Source organism: Uloborus diversus, chromosome 3 (assembly GCF_026930045.1).
Source record: "Uloborus diversus isolate 005 chromosome 3, Udiv.v.3.1, whole genome shotgun sequence".
Classification (NCBI taxonomy): Eukaryota; Metazoa; Arthropoda; class Arachnida; order Araneae; family Uloboridae; genus Uloborus; species Uloborus diversus.
The window spans coordinates 49,771,283-49,790,327 of record NC_072733.1 but is presented as its reverse complement, the minus strand read 5'-3'; the positions used below and the strand labels follow the sequence as shown (position 1 = coordinate 49,790,327).

General features: G+C 31.4%; 1 protein-coding gene across 1 annotated transcript in view; it reads left to right on the top strand.

Moving 5' to 3' along the window:
• Positions 1 to 19,045, top strand: part of LOC129218733 (uncharacterized) — a 126,435-nt gene that overhangs the window by 17,707 nt on the left and 89,683 nt on the right. The window contains exons 4-6 of the mRNA XM_054853056.1: positions 4,975 to 5,058; positions 10,254 to 10,385; positions 16,325 to 16,395. Coding sequence (XP_054709031.1) covers positions 4,975 to 5,058; positions 10,254 to 10,385; positions 16,325 to 16,395 — 287 coding nt within the window. The remainder of the gene's footprint in view (positions 1 to 4,974; positions 5,059 to 10,253; positions 10,386 to 16,324; positions 16,396 to 19,045) is intronic.

Here is a 19,045-nt window from a genome sequence, read left to right as displayed (position 1 = left end):
GAGCAATTCTCACGAAATGCTCACCTCCGTCTATTCTCTGAAGTCACTAAGAACTCTCTAAAATTAGGTTTTTTTGGGACTTTTAATGTTTTGTAGACTTGTAATTTTAATTTCGTGGGAGGGCCTTTTGAAGCTTCATTGATTTTGCCTTTGACTTCACTTATCGGAGTTCCTCGTGAAACTTCTAGCCCCTCCCAGGAAACAATCCTGGATGCGCCCCTGCCTGCATGTGTATTTTTTTTTTTTAAGTTACATATTTTTTACATTGTTTGTTTTTTTTACTGAAAAGAGCAGACCTTGATAGGAAGAAGAATTGATGTAGTATTAATTTTACAGCACAAATTTATTAGATTATGTTTGGTGCTGATTTTAAGTATGATTTAAATTCTTAGCAGGATGTCATACAATTTAGTTTTACAACCAATGTTGTTTTAAGTTGATTTACATCACTGCTATCTCTCTATTCCACAAATTATTCCGAAGCAAAAATGCCCTTTTACCAATGCATTATCCTGGAAAAAAGGTAAAATATGTTTAAAATAATGTGAAAGTTTGCTTCATTCAAATTACTTGAATTAAATTGCTTAATCCCATATTCAACTGCTTGGATTTGAAAAAAAATAATAAATAAATAAGTGAAAACTTATGAATACATCATTTTAAGCCCATAAACATAGTTTAAATAATTACAACATTAATTCGATAATCTATTTTAAAAAAACTGATTGTTGTTACAATATAAAGCTGCACATTAGGGTGGATGAAAATTTTTTTTTCGAAATGTTAATGGGCAGGGGATTAAAAAGGTGCTAAATGGTCTCAAACTAACATGTGTGAATTTTTTTCCCATTCTGATAAGTCATTTACCTCCAGATTGAGTTTAGAGTTTAGATTTCCTTACCCAAATAGGATACGTTCCATGTAAGATTGCAATATTAATAAATCTTACTTTGTTTACAGAAACAAATGATGAAACTTTCAATTTACACCTGGTTTAAATTCACACTTGCCGTTTCAGGTGTTAGAATTGATTGAAATATGTGAATTAGGTCAAACCGTCCCCTGCCTACTGTGCAATGTAAATGAGTAAGAGATGCTAAAAATCTACCTCTTGAAATGCAGCAGCAATCTTTTGAAAACCTATCTGAAAATGACTAAGAAAATAACCAGAATCATTTTACCAAACTAGTAAATTGCTATTTGACACTTCATCTTGCAAATGCAAAGATATTAACGAATGCATTTGTGCGGAAAAAAAAACATAAGAGAGGGAGAAAAATTGCAGCTTCAGCCTCAAGAAGAAAGTGAAAACAGTTTTAGTATCATTACTTCATTGCATCTCTTTTATCGATACTGACAGTGAGGATCAATTCAAAGGACCTTTACAAGCTTCAAACTACAAACGCTTATATCGATAAATTTACTACTACAAGCTATACAGTGGAATTTAATTTGCTTTCATGGACATGCGATAGAAACAAAGTATCCGGCAGGGCTGGAGTAGCTATTGCTTCAGCAGTACTTTACTCCACCACATCAGAAATTATTGAGAAAACATGCTTCGTCGGAAGCGCAAAATAGCACGAAAATCTGCCTTGGCAAGAGTCAAAGCCTAGCAAAATGTCTTATGTTCTATGGCTAACTTGTGCTAATCGAATTCTACGTTTGTGTGTTTCAGTGGAATCTCCTTCTGAAAATTTAATACTCTTGCAATATAAGTTGTCAACATTTATGCTCTAATCTGGTTATCTATCAAAAGTTACCCTTTATGTGCAGATTGGCTCGGCAGTTGTTCAAAATCCCGCAATTGAAAGAAAGTATTTTCATGTGTCCTAAAATTTAATTTATTACAACGCCGACAGACTTGGAACAGCACATCCGTGAATTGGCAGCCTGTTGGATTTTAGAAGCTTGTAGTGTTCATCAAAATAGACTCACAAAAGACAAATTTTTCACATTTTTGTTGTTAAGTTTGATGCAGAGTCTTACATTGATCTCGATGACTGGAAAAATGTGTCTGATCCACCAATACTGAAATCAATCTCTGAACATGATTTTCAACTGTTTGTTTCAGGCAAAAAAGAACTGTTTACTATGGCTGCCATGCCATACATATAGGCTATTGAAATGCAGGGGTGCCCACCAGGGGGATTCATGGCGCAAACTGCGGCATTAAAATTTTTTAGAAAATTGATTTTACAGATTTTTGACCTTATTTTTTTTTGGGGGGGGGGGGGGGGGAGGGGTTCTTGCTCTGGGTGACACTTCCCAGCATGTGGGGGGGGGAGTGCCATCACCCCATGGGATGGGTACACCTGTGGAATTGCTGTTAAAATTGACATAAGTTTCAACTGCATTGTGCAAAAAAGAGAAGCTTTTATAAAGAAACAACTGGAGTCCCGGAAATTTACGCTGAAACTAGATAGTAAGGGGACTTTGAAGCTATTTTTATTGAATATTTTCCTTAAATACAGGTTTTTCAAGCTCAATCCAGAGGCAAAAAATGAACTCCTAATTGAATGAAATTTTATATGTAACCTTAAAACGTCATTTGGCACCTTTTTCTTGCCCTGTCCGATGGAAATTGGAAACTTTTTTTTTACCATACGACGATGACCCACCCTACTGCACATTTTAAATAAATATTCTAAATTTTCTGCAACAAAAGTACTCTGACATAAAGAGTGTGATCTTACGTTCATGGGAAAAAAAATCTATTTTTGAATGTTTCTAATCTTTAAAACTTTATGAAATGTTTGCCATCAATATGTGCAATATTATTAGGAATAAACTGAGCTTTAGTTCTTGAAATTACATTAGTATTTCCATCTATTAAAGAGAAGTTGAGAAATACATGCTAATTGAAGTGTTGAAAAATAGAAATAATGACTAAAATTGTCTTTCAAACTCTCTGTGTGAAAGAAATTGGCTTTTTGTGCTTGTTGCAGTTATGAAACTCCAACTGGGTGACATAAAAGGTTAAGCAATTCTACCAAATGAGTTTCAACAGAAACATTTCCCGTGTTCAATTTTGTCATGTCGGAAAGCGGGACATTTTAGTGGCCCCTCGGACAATGAACCAAGCTAAGTTAAAATAAGACTTCCATTCAAAACAGAGAGTATGGTCATTTTAGACATGACCTCTATAATTTGTTATGTAGCAGGTATACAAGCATTAGTTTTTAGCTTAAAAAAAATACCCTGAACCAATTTCATTTCAGAATATATAAGGGTTGTCCATATGAAAAGTGGACCAGTTGAATGAAAATATTACTTTCAATGAAAATCAAAAGAAATCATCATTGGGGTTTAAGCACAGATCCCAGCATTGTAGCAGAAGGTCGTTGTCATTGTTGTAGAAAGATCGGATCCGATTCCTGAAAAAGTCCTGCACGGCTTCCTTCATTTCATCGTCCAAATGGAAACGGTTCCCCTGTCATGCTCTCTTAAGTGGCCCAAAGATGTGGAAGTCGCAGATTGACAAGTTCGGACTCTACAGGGGTGCTCCAAAACTTCTCAAGGGAAAATGTGCTAAGGGTGGTCTGAGTTTCCTGGGATGATCTTTATGGATGATAGTATGAACTGGTCCTTTACTCAGTTGAGTTCATCACTGATTTCACATGTGTCTTATTCTTTGGATTAGCTCGGATCGTTTTATTAACGAAGACAATGGAATCATTGGTGATCGGGATGTTTGCTTGGTGCGGTCTCTGCAGATCTGATATCATTTGCTGCTCTTGACCGTACTACCACACTTTCTGATTTGGACGCATCCATGGATATCACGACTTTCCTTTTGTACAATTTCCTCTACTTCAAACAGGTTTAACCCTTGAATGGCATTTGAGATGCATACTTCATACCACCCTTTATATATCTATTCAGTGATGCTTTAATTGAATCATTCATTCTGATGTTATTACACTTGTCCACTTTTCATTTGAGCTACCCTTATATGAGATATTTAGAATAAAATGATCTGAAACTTTGCCCATTAACAAAAGAACATTGAAGTGCACCTTGAAATTTAAGGCATTAAAATGTGCATAGCATAAGACAGTACCTGTAAAGATGAATGTGAAGAAGAATGAGATGCATCTTAAGAAGGATCCTAGTTGTAATTTGATGAAATACCAAAGAAGATAGCAGAGATTTAGATTCTGGTTTTGCCAAATGACTACCTTTTTTTCTAACTGCATGATATTCTGTTTATTTTCCAGTTTAAAAATTTTGTATGATTTATTACACTGTCTTTGTTATTTTCTCATTGGTTTGCTTTAATTAATGATTTGTCCAACTTTTATATCAATGAAAAAATAAAAACTTAAATATTCTATTTTTTTGTCATAAAAATAAAGCCTTTTTCTTATTGCTTACAATTTATTTATTTCCTTTTTTTTGTTAGTTAGATCCTGTTTTTTAAAGAATTAAAGTTTGTTTTAGGAAGGTTTGTTATTAATTTTAAATTGAATTATATCTACATAAAATACACTGCCAGCTCAGTTATTCCATCCTAGGACTGCAGTTTCATGTTTTTTAGCACTCATCAGCCCAGATTGAAGATTGAAGACAAAGCTGTTAATGTGAAACATTCCATCATCAAAACTGTTCATTTGCAAGTTTTGACTGACTTAAAATGGCATTAAAGGAACAAGTTGTATTATTTTGTAGTTCTCAGTATCTGCATAGGGATCCCATGAGGGAAATATACCAATCCCATGATAAATACTGTGATTTGTTGTAACCGAGCTCTGTTGGGGAAAAATCCTATTTGTGCTAGTATCTGTACATCATTTGATATATAATATAACATTTTGACTTGTATGTTTTCATTTTTAAAAATTTAACTAATAAAATGTCAATTCTAAAAAATAATAAATTTGTCCATTATTAATGTAAATTGAGTTTAATTAAAAAAATATTTACTTAGTTTTACGAAATAATAATAATTTTTTATTGCTCTAAAATTTTCAGGAAGCAGTAATTAATATTAGTGATTGTGAAAAGGAAATTACAAGAATAGTAGAAGAACGCTTATGCATTGAGTCGTTATTTGGTGTAAGTTTAGCTGATTTCTTCTATTGTTATAATGAAATGACTAAAAAAAAACATTTGATTGTGTTACAAATAAAAAGGTGCTCTTTTTTTACAATTACTTTTGTAATTTATTTGAGAGATTATGTTTGTACAATTTAAAAAGCTACAGGAGTAATATAATTGTTTTATGGTGCAATCTCTATAAAATTGAATTGGTACCTGAATTGATAATATATAATGAAATATGGATGTAGGTAATTTTAGAAATTAAGGATTTAAAAAAAAAGAGCATTGTTCTGGAAGCACGGGAAAGTTAAATTTTTATCAGTTCTTTCAGAATAGTAATTATTCGAAACATAGATAGTAGTTTTTAGTTAAATGCTATGACCAGTAGATATAAAATGGATATTATTTTAAGCATTTTATGCATTTCTTTCTTCTGTTTTTAAAGGAAAAGAATTTTTTTCTAAAGTTTCCATAAATTTAGTACAGTCAACTCTTTAGAGTGACCTCATATTACTGTGACCCTTCCATTATAGTGACCAATGCATGAAGTCACATTAGCTATTCCATTGATGCAATGTTATTTTAACGTCCATTAGAATGCCCAAATTAAATCACTCATACCTATATAAGGTCCATCATAAGTTTCAACTTATTTGTAAATATCAAAACTATCTATTTAAAAACTAATATATTCTGTGTTTCTAAAAGTAAACTGTTTCCATTGGAAAGAGTTGTGTGATGATGCAAGTGTTAAAGAACTGATGAGAGCCGTAAGCAAAGGATAGACATAATAAAATATGTTTTTAATTGTCGTAAAAGTGAGATTTGATAATATCTAAATAAGAGGAGAAACTAATATTCAAAGAAAACAAAACATAAGAAATTCATGATCTCTCAATTAAAAATAACCTATTGCTGATAATATTTTTCAGAATATTTTGCTGTGAAATGTATTATTTTGAAGCTATGCTTAGTTTATGTGTCATTTTTTGACCCCCAATTATTTATTATTTTATTAGGTTCTTGATTCTCTTTTAAAAAGATCCATAACTTGAGAAAGTTATTCTAGTATTTTTAACTATTACTAAAATACATGATATATTTCGTCCTTTGGTTTTGCCACCAATTTTGATTGGACAACAGAGGTTGTTTTAACAAACATTGACTGCACCAAGATATAGTACGTATGCTGTATTCTTCTAGCAGAATGCAGCTGTATTCTTCTAGTTTCTTGTCAGCTGTGGTACTAAATTACCCCGCATGAGCTGGCATGTTGCAAAATTCGAGAGTCACCAGGTTCTCAAATACACTAGCCTGGTCCTTTCCCACATGTTGCAAAGAACAAGGTTTTGAAAATATATTTGATTTAACATAGTAAATAAACATCTAACTTTAAACATAATGTGAGTCCTAAATATTTATTGATATTAATAAAACTTGATGATTTTATTTTGTAAAAATGTTAATTAACAGTACTGTTTTTGTGATTCTTGCAAGAGAAAGCTAATCAATTGGAAATAGTTTTATAAAATGCTGAATTAAAAAGATGTAAACACTTTTAATTATTAAATTGAAATATTTTGCAATTACATACAGAATTTAATACGCCTACTCAAAGCATTAAACATTAATTTAGCTTTCAAAAATAAATTTAAATTTATTTATAAAGCAAAGGATAACTGAATCAAAATTACTATAAATGCTTCTGAATTATTCATTTTATTGTCATAAACCTAAAACTACATAAAATGACCACATCAATAGCAAACCCATATCAATTTTATCGTGCTTTTAAAAAAAATATTTTGAATCTTGACTAAATAAACTTTTTAGTCTTAAAAACATCTTTTAAAAATTATTCCTCTGATTAATCAGAGCTTAACTTCAAGCCAAAGTACTAGATGCCTATTGTTCTCAAAACTTATTTTTGCACATAAAATTGGCTAAATTTTGTCCAAAGTGTTGTAATTTAAATAAAATTGAAAAGAAGTGCAGGAGCTCTACTCATGAGCTCCTGTGCAAATTAAGCCCTGACAAACATTATCAGCATCAAAAGTGTTATTTGTTGCAGTAAGTTCCTTTAACAAGTCTGTAAACCATTGCTATATCTTTCACTTAAAAGATCGCATTGCACAAACAATTTTACAATTAGTTCATTTAGAACTTTTTCTCCAGTAAGGTTTTAACTGTTGTAATGTTGTAGAATTTGTGATTCAAATCACTGAATGCCGGATTTAGTAAACTCTTTTTCTCTGTTTACTAACTAATCTGTTCTGTAATCTGTTGTTTTCCCTGTCATGGTTTGCTTTGTGAATAGAACTAATTAAAAAAATTTTACTTTTATTAAATTGCAAAGTGAAGCCTGGATTCTCTGGCATGCTGGAAAGTCGAATTTCCCAGTATGCTGATCAATCTCAGTTATTTCCGGCATACAGGCTAATATTGTATAATGTACTAGTTTAGTTACTATATAATATCAAAAGGTAATTTTAGTGCTAAACTTTTTTTGGTTTTTCTTTTGTTAATTAGCAAAATGTTAAATAAAAGAAAACAGGAATTTTGTACTATAGTTTAAAATAATAGTTTTCACCGACTATGTGAGGATTTAAATTTTGCCTATTTAAAAGCAAATCTTGAACAAAGATGTTTCTCGAATAGAAATTTTCAGACCAACACTTTATCTTTTGAATGCTTGTTATTAATAAAATTTCTGCATCTTGAAAAATTTAAGTTTTTTTCTGATATTTTAAAAATTACCCAGTAAATATTTATTTTAGTGTGAGCATTTCACTCAACTATTAAACAGATGCAGTAGGATAAAATATTTCGAAATGTATGAATTTGTTTTTTGGCTGTTGTCAGTGGTGACATTTAAGGGTAGCCCTATGCAATCATAGTTTACAGGTCCTTTTTATTCAAAACAACCTAGAATGGGCAGGATGAGAGACAAAGGTGGTTTGTAAGCTCAAGATGAAGAGAAAATCTATTGAATGTACTAGAGTATTTAACATACTATCCAAGAAAATTAAAGCTTTGCCAGGACAAGAAGATCTTAAATGAAAGGTCACTTCTTTTTCATTGAATATTTCTTGAGATTTTTTGATGAGTAGAAGAACACTTGAGGTGAGAGGTGAACAGGATAAAAAGTTATGCATAAGCAAATAGCGCTAAGCATACACATATAGGTATTTTACTTCTCTCACTTATAGACTTAGTCCCTTTCAACAATTATGGATTAATTTCTTAATGATATTACATGGTGCATTGAAATTTTCCTAAGGTTGAATTTATAGAAATTTTGTAAAATTCATTCTTAGTGGCAGCTTGTGGCTAGAAAAAGTGAGGGAGCCAGAGCTCAGAGAAATCATAATTGGGGGAAAATAAATTTTATTCGGCTGTACTGTAGAATCTTGACTTTTCAAGATTCGTCGTGTAAATCAAAATTTCATGTTGTAAAATAGACCATGTATATGACTTTTGATAAACATATACTATTTTTTCTGAAACTTGTAAACACTTGTTAAACTGTCTTAAATCATTCCTGAACCGTACAGAGTCATTTCTTAGAAAAAGAACAAGACTTATACTGTATTGAACAAAAAAAATTATTCAACATTAATAATGCTACAATGCACAAAATGTCCTTAAGTTATTAGAAACTTTTGCTCTCTTTTCCCATCTTTACCAGCTTTATTTGGAGCAGTGTGCTAAATTGCTATCATACTTGACAAAGTTTCACATTTAGAATGCAAAAAAGAAAAAAAAAACAATAGAAAATATGGTTACTCATACCAGAACATGTCTATAGCCTTGAAAAGTTGAAGTTAGGAGGCAAGACATTTCTCTTTCACGTTTTCAACTTTTCCAGGTTTGAAAAGACAAAGTCAGAGTTGTATGGATTGATTTTGGGGTAAAGGAGTTGGAGGCTGTAAAATTCCAGGCTTTCCAGCGAAAGTTTGTTGTTTTCCCTCCCACTCCGCAGCCCTGATTTGCACCCGCTAACAAAACAAGGTTTAGGCTGGTATGCTGTGGGAACAACCAGCTTCAGTGTTGCTAAAAGGATATAAGTCCATTTACGAATCCAATATTTAATAGCTGATGATGAAGGCAATACTTATGACCGATGCTTTGTTTCCAAAAAAATCTTGTGTTATGGGCAAGGAGTTTGAATAACCATGAGATATCTCAACCTGAAAACTTGCATTATAACCATTTCATTTAAGTCAAATAGCATTGTAGTGCAAGTGCACTATATTTATATACTTTACAACCTCGAATTTCTCATGAAGAGAAAAATACTTGAGATATTGTGTTTTCAAGTTGTTAAGGATTTTAAAAAATGACATTAGGAATGTACTATGACCATTTAGCATAACAATTAACGTTAAAAGTCTTGTAATTCTTGTTTATACATAAGCACAGTCAAACAGATCCTGGGCAACTAGCTGAATTTCTGCTCAAATTTTTTTTAAATAATATAACTTTATTTTTAGTGCAGAAGGATAACCTTACTAAAATTGAATCATCAAAATTTCTGTATCATTGTATATTCATATTAGAGGTTTGGTATCTTGAGATAGATAAGTTTAAGATGTGATTTAGTATTGTTTCCTTTTCTTTCTCATATGAGTTAAAGAATGAATAAATGATTTTGATTGACTCTTATAATACAAACTTGCAAACTTATGAACACTAAAATTGTTCAAACTAAAGATATTTTAAAAGTCATTTTCAGCTTTTTCATACCATTATTTGATTGTTTAAAATATACAGACTCAATTGTCAGCCTTGATGTTATTGTTTTGTGTGAAAGACACAGTCAGACCAAGCTTGAGAGGATTTCAGTGCTGAATCTTTCATTTTGAAGAGTGCTGAAAAAATTTTGGCTATAGTCTGGAATAAAATTGTCACCTCTTTGTTGTTAGCAGGTAACTTTATTTTAAAGCTTTTGCATAGTTTTTTGAAGTACTTCTTGCAAAAGCCTTTTCAGCATGTGCTTTTTTTCTTTGAAACAAAATAAAAACTTTCTATGCATTTATGCAAGCATAATACAGACAACCTGTACAGCCCTGCAGTTAAAATATATTATTTGGGTATTTTTGTGCAAAATATGGTATTATTGCAGAAAAATAGTGTGCTAATAATTTTCTATTTTCATTAAAAAAACTTATCAGTTAAAAGTTTTTTCATTTATTTTTTTTCTCTTACAGAATTTGGCACAACATTTTTCATCAATAAAAATGGAAAATACGTATTTGCGTGACCAAAATTTAAATTTAAAACATGATGTTCAAGCTCTATTACATGTCATTCATCATGCTCGCTCATCTGGACATTGGGAGGTATGTAAAGTAAGACAATGTTTTAGTAAGTTTAGAAATATTTATTTCATATGCAGTATTTCAAACAAACATTTGTTTGACATAGAATTGTGACACTTTCTTCAAGTGTCAAAAAAATGATGTCTTGCACTGCTCTCTTATGTTTCAGATATTTTAACTTGAATATTTTCTGGAACATTTTGTGTTTCGATATACATCTCAGATAAAAAAGTGAATGTGCAATCAAGGAATTTTTGAATAATTCAAACAGGTTAAATTTTAAGACCTGTGGGAGAAATATAAATTTCTCTATCTCTAAAAACTAATAAGACTAAATTTTTTTTGGTGCTGAAAAATCAGGAAAATTATGGAAATTTCTGGTTATAGTTTGACTTTTTCTGTTTCAAGAAATAGGGAAATGCTATTAACATAAATAGAAATGCTATTTCTCTTATAGTTAACTGTAACAGAAGTCAGAGTGATTGATTAAATCAAAGTAAAGTGAATTCAGAGTACTGATAATTTTACTCGCATATAAATAAATATTTGGATGGAAATTCATATTTTCCTTTAAATGTTTTATTATTACACAATTATCTTTTTTTTTTTTGTGATTATTTTTTTTTTTTTTGTTTGTCACTGATTGAGAAAAAATATCTTTAAAAACCTGCAAAATAAGCTGCCTTTGTGTATATTATTTTATTTTTGAATTTTATTTTGGGAGAAATGTTTGAGGAAGTTGGCACTACAATTGGTGTCTTCTATGCCACTTGAATGTCAAAAAACATAAAATTTGGGGGGGGGGGGTTGGTCTCACTCTTGGGGGTCTTTGTGGTATTTACAAGGATGCATTCTTGCTCTTGGAAAAGATTGGCACCCCTGACTCTACTAATAATAATGCACAATATATATTTATCTGTTTGAATCCAGTCAACATGCCATGGTGTCCTTATTGGTTAGGCATCAGGCTAATATCTGGAGTGTGCTGTGTTCAATGTCAGTCAATTGAAGATCCTCCGTGTTTGCTAATGGACTGGGGAACATTGAATATGTTAATGGTAATCAAGTCCTCCAGATCACAAAGGATAACCCTTTTTACAATCACTAGTGCCATGAGGACAACTCCTTCCCATAGCCTTAAACTTCTTCTGGGTGTACTTCCACTACAAAAACAAGTAGAATTGGAAGCAATCCTGTGTTGTTACGACCTCAAGCTCATTGATCTCTGGAAGCCCTCTTATAACCTGTCTCTGTATAATTAAGTTTGTACAATGGCTATCAAGCATCCTTACTTTATGATGCCTTCTGACTGGATGTTAAAACAATTCAGTGGCTTGCAGATGGATCAAAAACAACATCCAGCACTGGATCTGGTGTGTACTGCAGTAGCAGCAAAATAAAGCTATTCTTTTCACTTAGGAAGCTGGCTACTGTCTACCAGGCAGAAATTTTGCCATTCTGGCATATATAACAAACTACCTGGAATGAGGCATAACTGGTAACCATATAAGAATTTTCTTTGATAGCCAAGCTGCCTTAGAAACTCTTGACTGGTACTGTTTCTTTACCAAGACAATATGGAAGTGCTTCAATGTATTGGAAGAGTAGTGAGCAACAATATGGTTTTTCTGTACTAGATTCCTAGTCACTGTGACATTAGGAGAAATGAATTAGCTGATCAATTAGCTAAGCAATAAACCATTTGTATGACCTGAACTTGCTTTGCCTATAATACAGTAAGGAACACTGCAAAAAACATACTTATGGATGAATTGTATGATAGGTGGCTTTAATCTGACTCTCAGAGACAGGCCATAGTCCTCAACTAGTGGCCTTTCTGGTTTAGATCCAGGGAGCTGCTTGGTTTGAATAGGAAAGAGATTGAAGCATCCATTGACTTACTAACTGGACACTGCTCTCTTAATTGTATAGGTGTCACTGACATTCCAATATGTAGAGGGAAGTTGCCAGGTGGTATAAGAAAGCTTCATTCTTGTACTGTGTGATTGGGGCTACTATTCTAAACAAAGATTTGAATATTTAGAGTACCTCTGTGTGGACCCCTGGAAACTGTCTGATATCTCGGTTAGACAACTGCTCAAATGTTTTTCTGCTATGCTTAGGGGTTTTAGCGGGGTAGTACAGGGCAATTCCACGAAAAGTGGTCCAGACCACCAAAAAAATTTTCTCACATAATATGGAAACAAATCTTATTTTTTTGACAAAAAAAAAAAAAAAACTACACTTTTCAATTCTAGCATCAATTTTGAGTTTAAAATATTTTTATATCAGATTTTTGACTTATTTAATAATAACATTTAATAACATTTATATGAAGTAAAAAATCGCATTGTTAGTGAAATAAACGTAAGAGTCAATTTGTTACTTAATCATTCTTTTTTTGGGGGGGAGGGGGGGAACTATCAAATATTATGAACCCAGATGCTTTACTATAATTATGTCTCAATTTTTTTTAATAAAGTCTTTTGATAAGTTTTTAACCCCCCAAAATATGCAGGTCACTTTTTATTGGTCACACACGTAACACAAAAGGGACAAAAATTTTCCTCCCTCCAAGGTCAAATTGGGGGACTAGAAAAAAAAATCTTACATCATAAATTGACTTAACACATAGTACCTATAACCAGACTTTCATCTTTAAACATTCGGCAGAAAATTTTTAACAAGGCTTTTTGAAAGATGTCACACACGTAACGCTCCTTAATGGTTTTCATTATAAAACCATTTTTGCGTACCATTTTTATGGAAAAAATTACTTAACATAATTCAACTAACAATATTTTGTACTGGCACTGAAACCAGGACTAAATGAGTGTTAAAATAATAATTATTAATAATAATAATAATAATAATAATAATAATAATAAATAAATAGGTCAAAATTGTTTATTTCATTCTCAAAGAGCAATTTAAACTAAGTATTTACAATCTACATACTTTAAGATCAAAAGTACAGTTTTCTATTTACCTTAAATTGCATTATTATTTTTTGATAATTTTTGGTTTCTGAGAAGAGAAGTGAATGCATTCTACAGATGATTTAAAACATTCCAAATGGTTTTAAACCGCATAAGTAAGTCTTAGAAGTTCATAATAGCTTGACATTACTATTTAATTAATAAACAAATGAAAATTAATTTCACTTCATTCTTGTTCTTATTTGTGAATATATCCTTTTAGTTTAAGTATTTACTGGCTGCGTTGCACGTTTTACTTCGAAAATAAGAGTTGTGTCAAGTGATGCATTTTCAACAATCAGGCTAAAATAAAAGAAAAAAATAGTGTATAACTCCCCCATCAATGTGTAGAAAAGAGCAGTTTTATGCCTCAAAATTTAAATTCAAGCGTCTTAGGCTTTTTTTAATTCAAAAAATGCTATCATTGTTATTAATAGTCCTAACTATCCCGTTTCACGGATTTTCTGCCAAAAAACCCTAATGGCGGGGTCGACCCTCCATAGGGGTGCAAAATACCCCTAGGGTTTTCTTGAGCATCAAAGGACCTCTGTGCCAAACTTGGCAAAGATCCGATGTAAGCAAAATTTTAATTATGAAAATCCCCATAAGGGAGGAAGTTACAGCCCCGCGGGGGGGGGGGGGAGGATAAAAATCTCCATGTGAGTTCTTGAGCACCAAAGAACCTCTCTGCGCAATTTGGCAAAGATCCGACGTAAATTGGATTTTTTTAGGAAGTCTCCCTCAACTGCTGCACGTGGTCACACACGTAATGCTAATAAAATATTTTTTATTGCTATTGTATTAGCTTTAGAAAAATAATATTTAGGAAATACTTGGTATACTTAGACAAATGCACAAAAAATGCTGTTCATTTACCTTTCAAAATTTCACAGAAAATTACAAAATAATATGAGATACAGCTCATTTTCAGATTTTACGAGTCACACACGTGTAACGCTGCATTTAAAATTCTATAAAGAAATTTAGAATTAGCCTAGGAAAAAAAAACCCTGCCACCTAAAACTCTTACATATGTTCTGTAACTCCAATAAAACTATTAAGAGATATTTAAAAAATATCATTTTTGTTTTTATTGTTTTTTGCAAAAAAAGGTGTCAAAAAGTCACACACGTAGCACTGGAATTGCCCTACAATAGATCAGTGATTGTGGTGCTTATGCTTTTTCTGGGTGACTCCTTTTCACTTCATTCATTCAAGTCATTTTTGGGTTACAGCCCTTATTATTATGAAGACTTTTAGGGGTTGTTGACACCCCCAATCAAATGGTGATTTTTTTGATGCTGTTTTTAGTGAGAGATTTTGAAATTGCTATTCCTATTCTAATGTGGATTCTAGTAACTGTTTTATTCAAATGGTGATTTTTTCTAGAATATTGTCTTGTTGATGTTCATTAGAAACTAATTTTTATTTTAACGGAGACTTTTAGGGACTGCTGTTTCTATTCTAAGGGAGATTTTCAGTGACTGTTTTGTTTATTCTAGTGGAGATTTTCAGGAACTGTTGTCATTATTCTAAAACAGAGTTTTATGATTTTTATCCTTCATCTAATGAAATTTTTACAAACATTGTATTTTTGTCTAATGGATATTTTCAGAAAATGTGGGCGTTGTTCTTAAAAACAATGACAAAACTATTAATTTAAAAACTTCAATGTGTTTTACCATTCGAGTTTGTTCATGTGTTTTTGTATGAGAAAATTGTTTGAAGATTCTAGATGAATTGAAAAATGATTAATTATTGATTTTGGCACAAACAATGCTAAAAAGTAGTGGTAGTGGGAAAACTTCTTTCTATGTATTGGAAAGTTTAGAATTAAGGCACATATAATACAGGGTGTCCGAAAAGTCCTTGACACATTTAAAAAATTCATAGAAAACCAATACATTGTCATATGAATTTGCAGTTTGCACCATAATACTTCACAGGTTCAAGAGTTTTTATGACATCGAAAAAAAAATGAAAAGGGGAAAAAAAGAAGAAAAAAGGCATTTCACAGCCAGTATGTCAGTATATGCTAAGTAAAAGTAACGATTTAAAAATAACTTTTAAATCATTTTTGTTAACATAGGAAAATGCAAAAAGGAATGAAAATTACTAAACAAAAAATTACAAGCAGAACATATACTGACACCCTGGCTGTGAAATGCCTTTTTTCTTCTTTTTTTCCCCTTTTCTTTTTTTTTTTTTTTTTTTTGCGATGTCATAAAAACTTATTGACCTGTGAAGTATTATGGTGCAAACTGCAAATTCATACGAAAATTTTTTGGTTTTCTATTAATTTTTTTAATGTGTCAAGGACTTTTTGGACACCCTGTATAACCATGCCACTTATGTTATTTCTCACATATTTCACTATACTACACTAATTCTGCATTATAATTTATGAAGTTTCTCTTTGGAATCTGCCAAGATGGATTGTGAAGTGCAATGTTTAGTTAGCCATTCCTTACAACAACTTAAACATTGCTAACAATGTTTTATTAGGCATAACTTAGGAAAATGTTATTAAAAGAAAAAAAATGCTAACTTTCTTGTTAACATTGACAGGAGTGAGTGATTGATTCAATAAAAGAAAAGTGAATTTAAAGTAGAAATAATTTAACTGTGCAACTTAGCAATACATCGTCACTCAAAAATTCTTTTTTTTGGATCAGCTATTATGGCAACTTTAGACTTGAGATTTTGTAATGCTGATGAAGCTAGCATTTTTCTCACTCAAAATTCTCCTTGATATATTATCATTTTTACTTGTGTATGTAGCACTCATTTGATTAAATCTGAATGTAAAAAATTTAACTGGGAATAACACACGAGGATTTTTCTCTTTTACCAATACATATTTTATTCCTCTAAAATTTTTTGATAGTTCTTATTCTGTTATAGAAATATGATATACATATGTAAACAAAATGATTCAAAAGTATTTCAAGTTGTATTTACTTTAACCGTCATTATTTACAGATGGATTGCATAACATTTTGTGAAGTAACACCTGAACAAGTATTTGGTCCAGTGCAGTCATTATCAAAAATGTAAGATACACATAATAGTTACGGGCTATTTCTTAATATCTATCAAGTTAACTTTAAGAAATTTTTGCTAATTTTTACTTGTAACATTTTTAATATGCTTTTGCATCTGAATTTCAATTTGATAACATTATATTTTGAAAAAAGGTGCAAGTTATGATATATAATCTCACCAATTTATATTAAATAACTTGCTCCTTCTCTCAATGAGTAAAATTTGGCAAATCACTCTCGATGCCATAAAGTTTATGCTTAAAAAAAATGTATAGTATTTTATGCTAAAATAAAACATTAAAATTTACTTATGAAGACACATAAAAATGCAACATTTCTTGTACTTTCTTTGAAAGAGCAATTTAATACATTTGTGCTTGTCTTCTGTAAGGCAAGGCTGCCACTGGTGACTAAAAAAGCTACTATTGGAACCACTTTGAAGAGTTAGGGGCTGTGACTAACTTAGCATAAATTCAGACAAAAACGACTTTTTTGAAAAAACTGAAACTATATCGGCTTAAAAGCGACTAAAATGTAGAAAATACAGCTGATGTTAAAAGAAAAAAATCAGCTTCAAGTATTGTGGGTCGAAATTTTTTAACTTTAAACTTACATTGGTCTGCCAAGTTACATGAGAAGTCACCAAATGGGGTGGTGCTGCCTTATTGGGACAGCGCCAGTGTCAAGGGTAAGAAAAACAGGCACATTTTTGTTTTTTTTTCTACTAGCGTCATCAGGCACTACATGCATATTTCTTGTCAGCAAGTATAACAGTAATAACCTCCTGAAAAGAAATATTAGTTTTGGTTTTGGCAGTTCGTGATTACAACCTTGTACTTCCTGATACGGAAGGATGTAGTTTAGATTTCACAAACAAATGCACTTAATTTCATTTCTAAAACTGCTGATTGAATAGCAAAGCAATGTTTAAAGGGGGCAAAGGCAACATTTTTTAAAGGTATTTTAAGTTACTCTGGATCATTAACTTCTGGCAACCCTGCCATTTTTCATTGCTTGATGTTCTCTGCTGCTACAATATTCCGATACTAAATTAAAGAGCCTAGGGCAGTCAGCCTTTTTTATTATTATTATTTTCATTTTTCTGTAAATGTAAATAAAAGCTAACAATTGTTTTATCTGAAAAAGTGATAGTGAATGTAATACTATAAACGCTCTTTAGTTCAACCTCCCGTTACTGCGACCATTCCATTATAGTGATGGATGCTTTTAGTCCCGTTTGCTATTCCATAGATGCAATGTTATTTTAACGCACATCAAAACGTCCAAACTGAATCTTTCATTCCAATATAGGGTCCAAAATTGAGTTTCAACTTCATTGTAATTTTCAAGACTATGTATTTGAATTTTTTTTTTTTAAATTTCATGTTTCTGAAGGTAAAATGTTTATAATTGAAAAGAGTTTTTTGATGATAAAGTAGCCAAGCAATTGTTGAGAAATGTGCACAAACAATAAATATTATTAAGAAATGTTTTTTAGAAAAAGTCAGAAAAAGCAAAAAGTTTCTGCAATATCTAAATACTGAAGATGGAATTTAATATTTAAAAAAAAATCTGCAGCAAAGTAGGAGTAAACAATTTTGTTTAAACTAAAAAATGAAGTATGACGCGCTCACATGCATTGATGTAAAACCAACTTAATTAAACTTAAACCGATTTTTGTCGGTTATTTTCAGTTTATTTCATCACTAAATGTGTGTTGTTCAAGCTTAAATAATCTGTATAAAGATGAAACCTGTTTGTTGTTTAATCACAGTTTGATTTATTGACATGAGTTAAGTGAATATCTTCAAAATATGCTATTATTTATTTTAAATAAGGTAGCATAACACTAGGGCCGTCCGAAGAGCTGATGGCGCCCGGGGTGAATGTTTTCTGCCCCCCACCCCTCCATACACACAGGAAATTAAGTTGGTTTTACATCAATGCATGTGAGCGCGTCATGCTTCATTTTTTAAATATTAATGAACAAAAAAATCTGAAGGCTATGTATCTTAGAAAATGCAACACAACCAAAGAATCTGTTTCTAATATTTGTTAATTTGTACCTCAAAAACTTTTCAATAAATGGAAATGTTAAAAATTCAAATACCTATCTTGTTAATGTTACCTCACAAGATAAAAAACAAACAATTAAAACTGAATTAGATACTCATATTGGTCAAATGAAGAACACAAATAATTTGTAGATTACGAATAGAAAATATGTTTTTCGAAATAAATTACAGCAAAATTAAATTTCGATCTCGACTCATCCAATGATTCTTTCAAGAGTTTTTTTGCTTTTGCTTATTCCAACTGTATACCAGTATTGATATATGTAGAAACAAAGATGTCATTTTTTTTTTGTATCAATTTTTTTAAAGTTTCTGTTCTACGTAGCTGAATTCATGGGTGCCTTATCATGGTCGGGAAAGATACGGCTCAGATTGTACCCTTGACATTTTTAGAAGGAATGTTTTCAAGTAAGGACTTCGCTTCCTTACTTGATGGTGTTTCAAAGTATTTGAGGAGAGGGGGATAAGCATCCCATCACCCCAAACTTGTAATGAATTTACTAAATAAAAATATATTACCTAAATTATTGTTTTATTTCTACTTTTGAAGGCAAAAGCTAAGCCAACAGTGCCGAACGGTCACA